At 31.3% G+C, this 14,929-nt stretch overlaps 1 protein-coding gene across 1 annotated transcript in view; it reads left to right on the forward strand.

The window, feature by feature from the left end:
• LOC145329020 (pickpocket protein 28-like) overlaps positions 1–14,929 on the forward strand; it is a 22,473-nt gene continuing 7,544 nt past the window's right edge. Inside the window, exons 1-14 of the mRNA XM_080173020.1 lie at positions 1–67; positions 535–588; positions 855–884; positions 1,412–1,439; positions 1,673–1,742; positions 2,483–2,532; positions 3,054–3,090; positions 3,319–3,348; positions 3,679–3,759; positions 4,148–4,230; positions 8,052–8,128; positions 11,300–11,351; positions 11,583–11,716; positions 12,911–12,979. Of these exons, the coding sequence (XP_080029146.1) occupies positions 1,417–1,439; positions 1,673–1,742; positions 2,483–2,532; positions 3,054–3,090; positions 3,319–3,348; positions 3,679–3,759; positions 4,148–4,230; positions 8,052–8,128; positions 11,300–11,351; positions 11,583–11,716; positions 12,911–12,979 (706 nt within the window). The 5' untranslated portion in view covers positions 1–67; positions 535–588; positions 855–884; positions 1,412–1,416. The remainder of the gene's footprint in view (positions 68–534; positions 589–854; positions 885–1,411; positions 1,440–1,672; positions 1,743–2,482; positions 2,533–3,053; positions 3,091–3,318; positions 3,349–3,678; positions 3,760–4,147; positions 4,231–8,051; positions 8,129–11,299; positions 11,352–11,582; positions 11,717–12,910; positions 12,980–14,929) is intronic.

Here is a 14,929-nt window from a genome sequence, read left to right on the forward strand (position 1 = left end):
TCCGAAAGTTCAAGCAACTTTTGTGAAAACACCACAATCCATGGCTGTCAGTATATCCCTAAATCAGGTAGAGCTTACCTTTGAAGAGGAAACAAGGACGTTTATGTTAATTTGTAGCGCAGCAATAACAATATTAATAAATTATTTATAAAAGAAAGTTGATTAAATACATAACAATGTATGTAAGCTAGCTGAAAGACAGACAAAACTCATGTCAATTAAAGTTATGAGCGCTTTGACTCTTCACTGGAGTTGTTTTTATAGTTTTTCATAGTTGGGACCTCCAGAACAAGGTCGACCTGTCAAAAAGTTATTTGTCTGTAGGTTGATTGGACACATTCAATAACTCAGATCTCATTAATGTACATTTAAATAAAACGAACCTTGTTGTAAACCGGTTAGGTCAATTAATTAGGATTGTCTGTCTGATTGTATTCATTGTATAATCTAAAACACAGAAAAAATGGTTAATTACCTGTTTAATTCTAAATTATTTATTTTTTAATTATTGTTTATTTTAAAAACTATGTTTAGGACTAATTTGGAAGCTATTATGGGTGACAGCAATACTTGGTTTTCTAACTGCTGGTATAAATATTTCCATTAATATTGTACGCGGATACGAAAATCAAAAACGATTTTTTTCTAATTTATGTTGCACCCAATAGACATAATAATCTTTTAAAATGCATTGTTTTGACACTTGTTCTGAATATCACATTCTGACTTGCACTTAGACTTCAACAAAACATTTAATATGATAAGAATTTCATATATTTGTGTTAATCTTATACGCAAAGATTTATAAGTAGCCTTTTTAAAATTGTATCACCTCATGAATTTATCTGTTTCAGGACTGTTCTTGTCCTACACTAATATTCAAGGTAATTAAAATTAACTGCGTTTTCAGATTTTTTATGACAACCAAAATATTGAAAAATTGTCCTTACACCATTTTTTGATCAATCCAATTTAAAGACTTTTTTTTCAGTACATGTACAATACATCAGTACTGTAACATTTTTAGAGATATTAAATAACATTCTAAAGGATTTTTAGTATTTTTTAACAGACAATAAGGTTTTCTCAGTAATCTGGAAAACGCAGTTTAATTTGAATCACTTTTGGTTTGGTAATACTTTTTAAATTCAATTTGAAATAAGGGGGGGGGGGGGTCAATGCTCAACTAGGCACTTTGAGAAAAACCTCTAAGGAATATTAACATTCTAGGGTCATAATATAGAAATAATTGCTAAAGGGGGAGGGGAGGGGGAGTAGGACTATTCTACACCTCCAAATTGTGCATGCCTATATTGCAATTGTTGTGTTGCCATTAATTTACAATATGACCACAAATAAAATTTAAGAATAATATATTTTTAATTGTTATATTAATTTCATATAATTTTAGAGTTCATGTACAGCCCTCCACTTACAAGGTAAAAATATTTCTTAACATAGGAAAATGTATTTTTTTTGCAGCTGTTTGCCAATGACATAATTAAGGCGGGGGGGGGGGGGATTCATCTTTCTTGGGAGGGTGGCTTTACCCTCCCCCCATTGTAACCTTTCGCTGAAAATGTTCTGCGGTTAGCGAAATCCTTCAGTACACAAATACGATAGACAAACAGACAAATATTTTTTTCCAAAATAATTGGAGAAAATGTTTTAGTATAAATGACACTGCTGCCTCTACCAACCTTGTTTACTTTCCTGCTATAACTATATGCAATATAAATCAGGTAAATACTTTAAGGCAGTGGCGTGCTGAGGATTTTGAAAGAGGTGAGGGGAGAAAGTCGCTCATAGATCAGCATGTGACATCATAAAAATGAAGCAGCGGTTTTACTAATTTTTAAAATGGTTGAGATAGATAAAATTGAGGGATTATCTATCTCTTTTTTAGGGCTTTTATTTCCCACACCTCTTTTGCTCATCCCTCATTTAATAATGTCAGAATTCTTTTGAGCGACATTCTCCACTCACTGTAAGAGGATGCGCGAAGTGCACCTAAAAATTTCGATTCTTCCCTGAAGCCAAAATGGAGGAGGGTGTATTACAGACAACAATAGGGGTGTGTTTCTAGATTTAAAATTTAAAGTTGTGTGATTTTTTACCCTGGTACACCCTTGGTTGTATAACGGGGGTGTAGACTCTTGTCAAGGTCTGTGTAGGGGGTTGAACACCTAGTGGGGTATATCCACCATCCTTATTTTGTCAGGTGGCTGGAACCACCCTCCCCCCTATAACTATTCGTTTATTTACAAATTGATCAAATTTTTTTCACAATTTGTTATATTATTGGAAAATATTATACTTATAAATTTACATGTTTGTTTAGTATCTATATCTCGGTCACTCCAATTTTCTGAATAATTTCAAAATAATAATTATCTAGTTTAAATTAAATTCATACTGTTTATTTTTGGCCAAAAAGCATCTACCCAAAATGTATTAATATTTCTCTCTCTTTTTTTTTCAGATGCAAAAATCAGTTCTGATGAAGACAGGATTTAAAAATTCTAAAGACATGTAAGTACATAAGTTAAATTTGAAAATCTTCTAATAAAACAAGGATGACAACATCCATATAAGCAAGGCACTGAAACGGTAGGACAAACGGACATTAACACTTGTATAGTGTCAGAACGGAATAATCAGAAGAGTCCAAGCAAAATTGTCAGTAAATTTGTTGAAAAACTTATTGATACAGGATAATGTTTATGGACATACTTACATTTTTAGGACTTGATTATAGATTTGCTTTGCTTATAATATTGTACTTTGTTGTCCTAGATATCAGTATACCAAAAATCAGATCAATCGGATAATTAGATCACTTAAAAATTTGTTGTTGAAGAAGTAAAAAAGTAAACATATCAACATGTTTAAAATGGACGTACGGACAGTCTGGTAGTAATTAGAGAGTTGCTACGCTTCTAAATAGTACTTAACTACTACAGGAATCACCATGCAACGTTTGAAATCGAAAGGAAAATTCTAACATACCTAAATTAACGAATATGATGCTAGAAATAACTATTATTTTACAGAAACCATTTGATTGATTATTATATGGAAGGTTCTCAGGTGGATTTTTTATTAGATATTACTTTAAACAATCTTTAATTTATTTAAAAAAAAATGTTAAAATCGACCTAAGTCGCACTGTTGCTCTGCGGTTTATGGGAAAACTAATTAAGCCACACAACTCTGGCATCTTAAAGGTAGAGCACCTTTTAGCTGCAGATGATTAAGTTTTGCGGCTGCGATTTCCTAGTCCTTATTTCTATCAGAAATAATAATTTATCAATTTAGAGCACATTGACTGCAACAGAAAAAGAGGAGGTAAGTTTTATATAAAGTATACATTCTTAGGGAACTAAAGGGATAAGTCCCCAAGTTGTTAAGCCAACCAATAAGAAACCGTTATTTTAAAACTTTGGGGACAAGTGTAATAAACAGCTCAATGTCCTCTCTTTCTCTCTCTCTGGCAATATGTAAGATAGGTTTCTGAACTTTCTTACAGGAGGTATCATGATCAATCAGCATCTACTCTTTAAATTTGTCTGCCTGTCAGTTTAGCTATTTAAATTATTTGTAATTTTGTTTGGATTTCTAAGAACGCTACTTATTTCTTATGATTTTTAACAATAAATAGACATGAGTTGTTTTTAGTTTGACAAATTATTGAAAATATTTTCGGGCCTCAACAACTGGAACCACTCAAATGAACCACTGAATGTTGTCTCAGCACAGGTGAGATACATTAAAACTTAATTTGACAGAAGTTGCTTAAATTGGGTTTCTAATATGGACCTTAATTATTGGTCAGTTCGTTTATCCAGTAGGAGAGGAGGAGATGGAGTAAAAGAGTGGATGGGTTTCTTTATTTTTACCTGCTACAAGTATCACTTTATTAGATTACAGCCAATACTAAAATAGCGATTATAGTCAAATAGTAGTTCACAAAATTACATGCAAATTTTTAAAATTAGCTTCATGTTGAGACTTTAGAATTAAGACTACATTATTTACTCAGTCTATTATCATCGTAGCTTCTAGATTTCTATAATTAAAGCAATATTTCTTATTTAGAAAATAAATTTTTTTGCTTTACTTGAAAAAAAAATTGTCCTTATTTTAGCCATGTAAGGATGCACTACTACGGGCAGAAAGAAGAACTGAAAGCGGAGAAAAGATTAATCATTACAACTATGCCTCATTAAGGTAAGACAAGACAATAAATTGTCCAGAATAAAGCAAATAACTTACCAGTAATTAAAAGACTTTTGTTTGGAAGTCCATATTGTCTTTTCTATTATATAAGTATGGAAGACTTTATGTTTGTCCATTAAGATCTTACTGAATCAATTGGTTTACATAGACAACCAACAAGAGGAATAAAGTGGTGATTACCTCCCTACTCAAAACTATGTCTAGCATCGTATTATATCCAGCTTTCTACGAATATAGAAATGTACAATCATAAGATTAAAACTAGTTTTAATCTCATAATTGTACATTCTATATACGCGGAAAGCTGTTTATAATACGATGCGAGAAATAACTATTCTCGTATTCATTCGAAACTGATTTATATCTGGTGGATTAGTACTGGTTCTCATCCATACTAAACAAACTATGTCTAGCATTGAATTATATCCAGTTTTCTTTGAATATAAAAATGAACAATCATAACATGAAAACCATTTTTTTAGCCCGTGCCTTCGGAATCTCAGGGTTAAAAAAACTGGTTTTAATTTTACAATTGTACATTGTATATCCACGGAAAGCTGTTTATAATATGATGTAATAATTAACTATTCTATTACTCCCCTTAATTCTTTGGAACCCTACATTACATTCCAACCCAGAAAGAAAATCTTGGATGTCCTTGAGCTTGGCATATATTCTGGGATGACTTTTTTCCCCATTCGAATTCACAGCCCTTGTAAAAGGGACAAAGCCACTAGTTTTAAATATTGATTAAATGAATAGGTCAAACGTCCTCTACATTTAAAAGCAGGTGTGTGTATTATTTAGAATGACTACTTTAGTTAATGAGTTTAGGCTGAGATTCAACTTTCCATTTTTTATAAAATATGCTAATGAAGAAATGAAAAGGGGATTCATTCTTCTCAAAGGCACTGAGATTTTTCGTGCTTATTGTCCTCTCTACGCCTTACCATGCAAAAAATCACTTACAATATGTGAAAGATTTTAAAGTTTGACCTGGATACCAGAGCTTGATCTTTAAATCATTTCAATGGTGATTTAAACCACCCCGCGCGAAATTTCAGCCAATCACAGCGGCTCATTTTTAAAATGCGCCGCTGTGGTTGGCTGAAATTTCGCGCGGGGTGGTTTAGATCACCATTGAAATGATTTAAAGATCCAGCTCAGGAGAATTTCATGGACTTGCTGGAAATAACTTGCTGTTTTAAAGATCATGAGAAGAAAAACAATTTTGTGTAATGATGATGGACGAAATGTCCTTTTAGGAAGTTTGACTTAGATGTTAAGGATGATTTGATAATGGGGCCAGCTAAGAAAATGCTCGTAGACATGTGACCTTCTAATAACAGGAGTATTTAACCACAGCATTAATGTGGCAAGCAAATCACTTTAGAGGCTAAATCAAGAACTGTCAAAAGAAGGTGTAACTAGCATATTACGCACTAGGTTGGAGCAATATTGCCAGGAGAGCATGTTTAGTTTAACCTGTGCCTTGGGTTGAGGGTAAAAAGTTTTTGTGAGAGCCCAACTTACTTGATGACAAAGAAAAATGTGAAGATAGATGAAGAAACTGTCAAGTTTATATCTTTCTCAGTGGTACCTTCTGAAGTTTGTGTGAACTTAGAAAAAAATCGAAAAGAAGAGTAGAGAAATGCAGTTCAGTATACATAGCAGGATGGGCAGTGAGCAAATCGAAGAATGAAAACTACAAGAGGACTTTACCTGAAGATGGAACAGTTAAACATGAATGAACAAGAAGAATAAGCATAGGTGGACCAATGTATGCATGGGATGAAGTTCCCAACATGGTTTAGAAAACATCAAAATTTTCCCAACTCATAATGGATTTTCTTTAATAAGAGATCATGTAATTAAAGATGTTGTTAATAAAGTGATGTCGCCAAATACAAATTTTGATGAAATAGTTGTAAAAAAATTTTTAGAGTATTAACATAAGGAACAAGGATGACAACATCCATAAGTAGCGAAGCACAGAAAATCGTCGATGGGAATATACAGGTAGATTTAAAAGGTTTTTACTAAAATCAAGAATAGATTTATTGGATAAAATAAACATGAAACCTTGTTTTATTTTGCATGATGACGATGGTCAAAGTAAATTATATTAAAGATGCTCATAACAATGGGAAAAATTATTTTGATACTGAAATACCATAAAAGTTTGAAAATTGCATCAAAATAAACAAAGATATGGGGAAATATGTAAAACATATAAAAATAGCCAAAAACCTGATAAAAGGCAGTCTGGCCGTCATGGCTGTTTTATTAAAACGACAAAAAATTTAATTTTTAAATCCTTAACTTAAAAAATTTGGAAAATCAGACCATATAAACTGAAGATATGGAAAAAGTGTTAAATATATAAAAATAGCCTAAAACCTGCCAAAAAGGCAGTCTGGCCGTCATGGTTATTTTGTTTAAAAGATGGGAAATTTAATTTTGATATCTATAACTGAAAAATTTTGAAAATCGGACTATAAACACTGAAGATATGGAGAAAAATGTTAAATATATAAAAAAAACAGCCTAAAACCTGCTAAAAAGGCAGTCTGGCCGTCATGATTGTTTTCTTTAAAAGACGGGAAATTTAATTTTGATATCTATAACTGAAAAAATTTTGAAAATCAGACCATAAACACTGAAATTATGGAGAAAAATGTGAAAAATATAAAAATAGCCTAAAACCTGCTAAAAAGGCAGTCTGGCCTTCATGGTTGTTCCTTGAAAAGACGGGAAATTTAATTTTGATATCTGTAACTGAAAAAATTTTGAAAATCGGACCATAAACACTGAAGATATGGAGAAAAATGTGAAAAATATAAAAATAGCCTAAAACCTGCTAAAAATCGGTCTGAACGCCAATGATGTTTTATAGTCAATTGTGCTCCTTAATGATGGGAATGTTGTCAAAAAATTTCAGCATTCTATCTTTTATAGGAGCTGAGTAAATCCCATTTCCCCCATAGCGTTACGGACAGACTGACTGACGGACGGACGGACGGACAAAGTGAATTATAGAGTAGCTTCGTTACTAAAAAGGATAAGAGGATGAATACTCACCCCCTTTTCATGGTAAAATACTACTTCCCCATCCCTAAATTTTTAAAGAAAATTTAGCAGACGAAAATCAAAAGCCGCCCAGGGCTTTTTGTATGTCAATCATAAATAATAATGTGAATAAAAAGAAAAGCGATAATTAGCAAACAGCCGTGGGCGGTCAGAATCAGCTGAATATTTATTATGAAAAAAAATTCCCCCTTTTTAGAAATGAAAGGATTTATCTTTCATGCACAAATTTTTTAAATAGAAATAAATTCTTTGTAATTTTTAATTAAAACATTAAAACGACAATATCTAAAAGTAAAAAGTAAAAAAAAATATTTTTTAGATGTTGTTATTATAGTATTTTTTATATTTAATAACAAAATTTTCTTTTTATTTTTAATTTAAATATTATATTCTAATTATTAAAACTTTACATATTAATTTTGTAATCCTCCCATTTAAAAAGTGGTGGAATAGCAATAAAATTTAGCGCGGCAACAGCGCTAATTAGGCCCCTGGGCCCACTGCCTATTTTCGTCTTCTAGTTGCTTTGATTCCTCTCTTTTATTTTTTTCTCTATGACATTTAATTAGTTTTTTGTATTGTTTAAGATATTGTTATAAATACTATTGTTATTAGTAAAGATGTTTAAAGAAAACTTTCCATTTATTAGCAGGCTTGGTAATACTAAACAATATATACATATTAAATTTTTTTTTATAAAAATAAAGAAATTTTGCTTTTAGTGTATCAACAGATTACGGGAGGTGTTGTTCAATAAATGTTCAGCTGGATTTTGATAACAATGACACAAGATATCTTGGTAAATTAACCCATTAGTGCCGAGCGCCACTTTTATGGGCCGATCGAGCTGTAAGTTTCAGGGAAGCTTTATAATGGTCAAAACGGAATTCGTATTTTTTTGTTTTGCTCTAGTGGCGTGCACAGGAAAGTTGCAAAAAAACCCGGTTCGGCTTGGCCATAAATACCAACCAGGCATTAACACCCGTTTTTGGTGCTTTCCCCCAGTTTTAAAACCCGGTTGACCTGTATAAACCCGGTTATTTTGACCAAAAATCGAAAAATGTAATTTTTGAACGCCAAAAGTGAGATGAACACTTTTTAGAACTTTGATACGATCCGTAATTGAAAACTACACAACCTCATGTAATCTATAGAGCTACAAGTATTATACGAAGCGATTTATTTCAAATTTAGTGTTTCGGCTATAGGTGCCGCCGTTTCGGGTAAAAAAACCCGTTGCTCGAAGTTTTAAAAGACACACACTACAAAAAAAGAACATATAAAATTTGGGTGTTACATATCAGAAAACGAGCATAAAACTATTGGGTGACACCTATAGAGATTACTAGGGTTATTAGGGTGGCTCAAACCCTTACTAATGACGTAAACTGTTATTTTTATTGGTTGAAAAGTTAAAACCGGGTAATAAAAACCGAAACCGAGCCGGGTTTTAAAATTTTCGGGTATTTATGGCCAAGCCGAACCGGGTCATAATAGGGCGTAAAAAAACGATAATAAAATCATATAAAAAATTATAATTTGAATAAAACGAATTCACAAATAGATGTACTTGTCAATAAACATTAGATTTCACAAAAAAAATCAGGGACTTTACTATAAAAACAAAAAAGTTAGAAGGGGTATTTGAATTTTCATGATTTTCAAATTTTGTTGAGCTATACCAGCAAACGGAAGTAGGCTAAACTGTCTGCTCCAGGGGGAAATGAAAGTCAGGGTAGTAGAGGGGGGATTCATTCTGAGAATGATGCAATTATGAAGCCGGAAACCGGTTTTTTTTCCATTTTTCGGAACCGGGTTTTAGTGCCCGGTTCGGCACTAATGGGTTAATTGTTTTTTTTATAATAACTCCTTTGGGTGTTCCACGCAAAGTTTCTTTTAGTGTACTGATTGGTGGAGGGGGGGGGGGGATATTCGTATGTTTGATTAATAGAAATAGGAGAGAAGAACTATAGTGTGAACCCCTTTTTCGTAAATCTGACAAAGGAACTCCTCCAGCTGACAAAAAACTTTAAAATTTTTCGAGTATATAATTTCTAGAAAGCTAACATTATATTAAGGAATTCAACAATTCATAGCTAACTTATTAAAGGATTTGTAATATGCTTTACACTATACTAGAAAATAAATTTTAACACGATATAATTTACGTGAGAAAAGCTTTATCTTAAGAAATGCGACTATTTACAGCTGACTCTTTATATGAACAAAATGAAAAAAATATGCCCTTTCCCTTTCCCATATGTGAACAGTGTATACACAGTACAACGCTAGGTCCTGTTGAAAACGTAACGAACGTACTGTTGTATTGCTATTTGTTGTTATTTTATTTTTATATAATTTATTTCGAGGTAAACATGAAACAAACTATGAATTTATATATTTTAAATGTTTATAATAGATACGAATTACGAATTAAAGATTATAAATCATGTACATTTGAAGTCCAAGATATTATTTTTTTGTTTTAATAGAAACTCAAGAAAAAAATATGATTTAATTAACTTAAATTCATAAAGGGATTTTTATTATTTTACAATGATTGCAACCCAGCCAGAAAGTAGTGTCACTATCGCGCTACTATAGCGCACGATATCGTGTAGCAATCGAGCACGAGTTCTTACGATATCGCTAAATAGTCGTCCAATGCACATCGACGATATGTTACGATAAATGGTCGAAAAGGTACTTAGAGCTGCGCGATACACCCACGAAATCGTAAGCGATATCGTAAGGCTCGTAAGCGATATCGTGCCAAAATCGTGAATAAAAAGTACATTTAAAAAATATTTAACATCATGTAGTTTTGTTTGTAAATAATGTATGTAAGTATGAGATTGCATAAAGAATCCATTTCATACTGTGCATGCAGACAGAGAAAGAGAGAGTGAGAGACAGAGAGAGACATGGTGTAAAAGACCCCATTCTCTGTGCCCTTCTACTTCAAGTATACTCTCAAAAGTTTTAGATTAAATTTGATAGAGTATTTTTATGTTTATCATCCAAAATTAGCAATGATTTAAGGAATATTAAGACAAACATTTAAAAATGTTGCCATTTAGAAAAAAAACTTTTTAATAATACTTTTATTTGCAATATTAAACATAAACACATTATGACAATTTTAGTCATCAGTTTTATATTTATTTTGTTTGACAACAGAAAAAATGCAATATATTTTTAAAAATAATGTGAACTTCTAGCGGCCAATTTATAAACTATATTTCTCACAGAATGATGTTGATTATATGTTGGTTGTGTGTCTGTTTGTAAGTGTGTGTTGACACACATAAAATGCTATTGTTTACGATATCTTAGGGAAATCGTGGTTGCCGCGATTTTTACTACAAAATCGAATTAATCCCTAGCGATTTTTTTCGATTTTTGCTATAAAATCTTAAATAAGATTTTGGCGATAATATACTACATATCGGATGCGAGTTTCCTTACGACGTTTCTAGCTGGGAATAGATGAAGCATATTTATTATTAATGCACAGATAAAACATAGATGTGAAACAACAATATGAAGGCAGTACTTCATGTGATGGACTTGATTCGAGTAAAAGTTGAAAGAACAGCTCTAATTAACTCTAATAAAAAATCTAGAAAACTTCAGTTTAATTCAACCAATGAGATTTCATGTATGCTCCGATGCGATTCATTTATTGGCTCAATCAGACATTCCCTCTCTTTCTTAGTACCTTTATTGTTTGATTATTACTTATGTCATTTTATGTTAGTTTACATTGGGTACTGCTTTCCCTGCAGTCTACACCCCCCCCCCCCTCCCCCTTGAAAGAGTACAGGAAGAAAACCAATATTATTTTCAAAATAAGGGGGATGGGAGTATCAGAACACAATAGTGCTGATATAAACAAAACTAATAATCAAGCAGCTGTTTTTTTTCTTAAAAGTATTAAACATTTTTAACTCTTTTGTTTAAATTGAAGAACCAAAGGATTATTCACTAGAGCAGCTACTATCTGTCCAGCAAGGTGCCAGGTACAAATTCATTTTTTTCATATATTGGTTTTTTAGTTGTTCATTTTATTTAAAAAAGTTTATAGTATTTCAATGTAATTAGGGCTGATTTTTTTGTATTTTATCAATTTGAGGAAGGTTATTCCATAAATTTTATAAATTAGGTACGTAAATTATTATCCTAAACCTGACATATTACACAGTAAGTTATTAAGGAGTATCAAGTTGATATAATTTAAGTAATATTTCTAGGAGTGGTGATCTGAATGGTATAGAGTTGCTAATGGACCTAGAGAGTTATGAGTATTCCTATTTCCCCAGAGGTTCTAAAGGATTCCTTATAGCTGTATCAGATCCGTTTGATAGAGCTGTTATGCGACAAAAAGGTATAGTACTGTAGGGAATGTAGTTTTTTTTTGGATTATGATACACTTCACTGTGGGCTAGAATTGAATCAAGACAAAAATAAGTGCCGAGCCCTGGGACCTATGTATGGTGAAAATAGACATAAAACCATGATGATTCCAGGTAACCCCAAAATATTTCAGCGGGGGCTTTTTGAGAAAATTAGATTTGAAAATTTCAAGTTCAATTTTTACCCCCTAGGAGTTGCCGCATAACTATGACAAGAAAAGCAAATATTATTTATTTTAAATTTTGAACAACTTTGCTTTTATGAAGTCCTTCTTAAAACCTCTCTATATATGATTTATTTTAGGGTGAATTTTCGTGACCTTTGCAAAGCAAGTGATAAAAATGGCCATTTATTAACTCCCTTCAGGAGTGGTTTTATGAAGAACTTTAAGAAGGCAAAGTTGTTCAAAATTTAAAATAAATAATATTTGTTTTTCTTGTCATGCTTATGCGGCAACTCCTAGGGGGTGAAAATTGAACTTGAAATTTTCAAATCTAATTTTCTTAAAAAGCCCCCGCTGAAATATTTTGGTTTTACCTGAAATCATCATGGTTTTATGTCTATTTTCACCATACATAGGTCCCAGAGCTCGGCACTTACTTTTGTCTTGATTCAATTCTAGCCCACAGTTACTTTAATTGCAGATGAATCATGTCTAAAAATATATTTTGGTGCATTTTTATTAGAATAAATTTATAACCTGGATAAATTAAACCAAGTGCATGACAAGCAACCTTTTGATTGCATGAACTTTAGCTTAAATTGATAATTAAGCATGGTAAAGTGTGGCACTTTTATTGCCATTGTATTCCTCTTACTTATAACACCTTTAGTCACTAACTGTGCTTTCTCTAAAAGTCGTCATAGGGCACAGAAATCACAAAAACCCTTACCCCACCCATTAAAAATAAATTGAAAAATAAGAAAGGAATAATCTACATCTAACCCCAAGGGGATCAACAAATATACTTTCGATAACCAAACCCTACGGGGCTGCAACCATAATTTATTCTAACATTAATGACCGAAGTAAAACATAAACAAACAAAAATTATCACCTTTTTAATTTAAAAGAGGGGGAGGTTTCTGTGCTCGAGCAGCCATTTGTGGAAATAACCAATCTTATTTTGATTTAGAGCTAATAAATGATTAATTGTTTGTACAGGTTTCTTCATATCACCAGGAACTGAGACTAGGGTTCTGATGAAACTTAATAAAGTTGAAACTAGTACAGGTATAATAATAATAATATAGAGACTAGGGTTCTGATGAAACTTAATAAAATTGAAACTAGTACAGGTATAATAATAATAATATAGAGACTAGGGTTCTGATGAAATTTAATAAAGTTGAAACTAGTACAGGTATAATAATAATAATAATATAGAGACTAGGGTTCTGATGAAACTTAATAAAGTTAAAACTAGTACAGGTATAATAATAATAATATAGAGACTAGGGTTCTGATGAAATTTAATAAAGTTGAAACTAGTACAGGTATAATAATAATAATATAGAGACTAGGGTTCTGATGAAATTTAATAAAGTTGAAACTAGTACAGGTATAATAATAATAATAATATAGAGACTAGGGTTCTGATGAAACTTAATAAAGTTGAAACTAGTACAGGTATGATAATAATAATAATAATATAGAGACTAGGGTTTTGATGAAATTTAATAAAATTGAAACTAGTAGAGGTATAATAATAATAATATAGAGACTAGGGTTCTGATGAAATTTAATAAAGTTGAAACTAGTACAGGTATAATAATAATAATAATATAGAGACTAGGGTTCTGATGAAACTTAATAAAGTTGAAACTAGTACAGGTATGATAATAATAATAATAATATAGAGACTAGGGTTCTGATGAAATTTAATAAAATTGAAACTAGTACAGGTATAATAATAATAATATATAGACTAGGGTTCTGATGAAACTTAATAAAGTTAAAACTAGTACAGGTATAATAATAATAATAATAATAATATAGAGACTAGGGTTCTGATGAAACTTAATAAAGTTGAAACTAGTACAGGTATAATAATAATATATAGACTAGGGTTCTGATGAAACTTAATAAAGTTGAAACTAGTACAGGTATAATGATAATAATATAGAGACTAGGGTTCTGATGAAACTTAATAAAGTTGAAACTAGTTATACAGGTACCAATAATAATCAAATTTGGTTCATTATCTAAACATTATTACTACAAATTATTACACAAACAAACTACCATTGCTTTTACACTTTCATTTAAAACACTTAAACATTTTATTTTTCTCCTATGTTTTTTGTAAATTATTTTGACTCAATTTCATATTATATAATCTTCTCTATTGATGACAATAGCAGTTTATATCAGTCCGTTTATTACACTAGTCCTTTTGGACTTTTATTGAATTCTGATTGGCTGGTTAGTTAAGTTTAGTGTCCAAAAGTTTCAACTACTAATTATAATCTAGAGAAGTGGCAATTTTAAAAAAAATCATTGGAGAGTTACTTCAATATATCGGCCATTTTCTTGTCCCTTTAGATCCCTGAGTTTATATGCTTGCCAGGGATAAGGGATGGGAAACGTAAGAAAATATTATTCCAGGCCTATTTTCCAACTAGGCCTAAAAAAACAGTTACGGGATGACGCAGTAGTTAGATTTGAAAACTATGAACAAATATGAAATAGCTATTATATGAATGCAAAGAAAAAAGTATAGAATAGAATTCAGGTGGTTTATTCCACCTAGCATAAAATATAATAAAAACTTTTCAAAGAACCAATATGTTAGTGGCTTTAAGTAGAATCACGTTAAGATGGTCATTACTTCGCCAACCCCCCCCCCCCCATTTAAAAAAAAGGTTTTTTTTGAGATGGTTAAATCTGATTTATTTTCAAACATTTTAATGGGGGATCTACTTTACCCCAAAATTCGTATATAGAAATAAACACCACTTTAGCCCCCCAGCTTTAATAAATAAATTAAGTAGAATTGAATAAGTACATGGGTAACATTCTATCAACTAATTGTTCCATAGCATACATATAAATTAAGAATTTTAAACAAAATTTATTTTACGTTAAAAATTAACAGAAAAGTTCAATTAAGTGTGCAATAATTTTTACCAAAATTAATGAAATTTTTGTAATCATTTAGGTGGGTTATCAATTCCACATGAA

Source organism: Acartia tonsa, chromosome 9 (assembly GCF_053477335.1).
Source record: "Acartia tonsa isolate MP-2025a chromosome 9, ASM5347733v1, whole genome shotgun sequence".
Lineage (NCBI taxonomy): Eukaryota > Metazoa > Arthropoda > Copepoda > Calanoida > Acartiidae > Acartia > Acartia tonsa.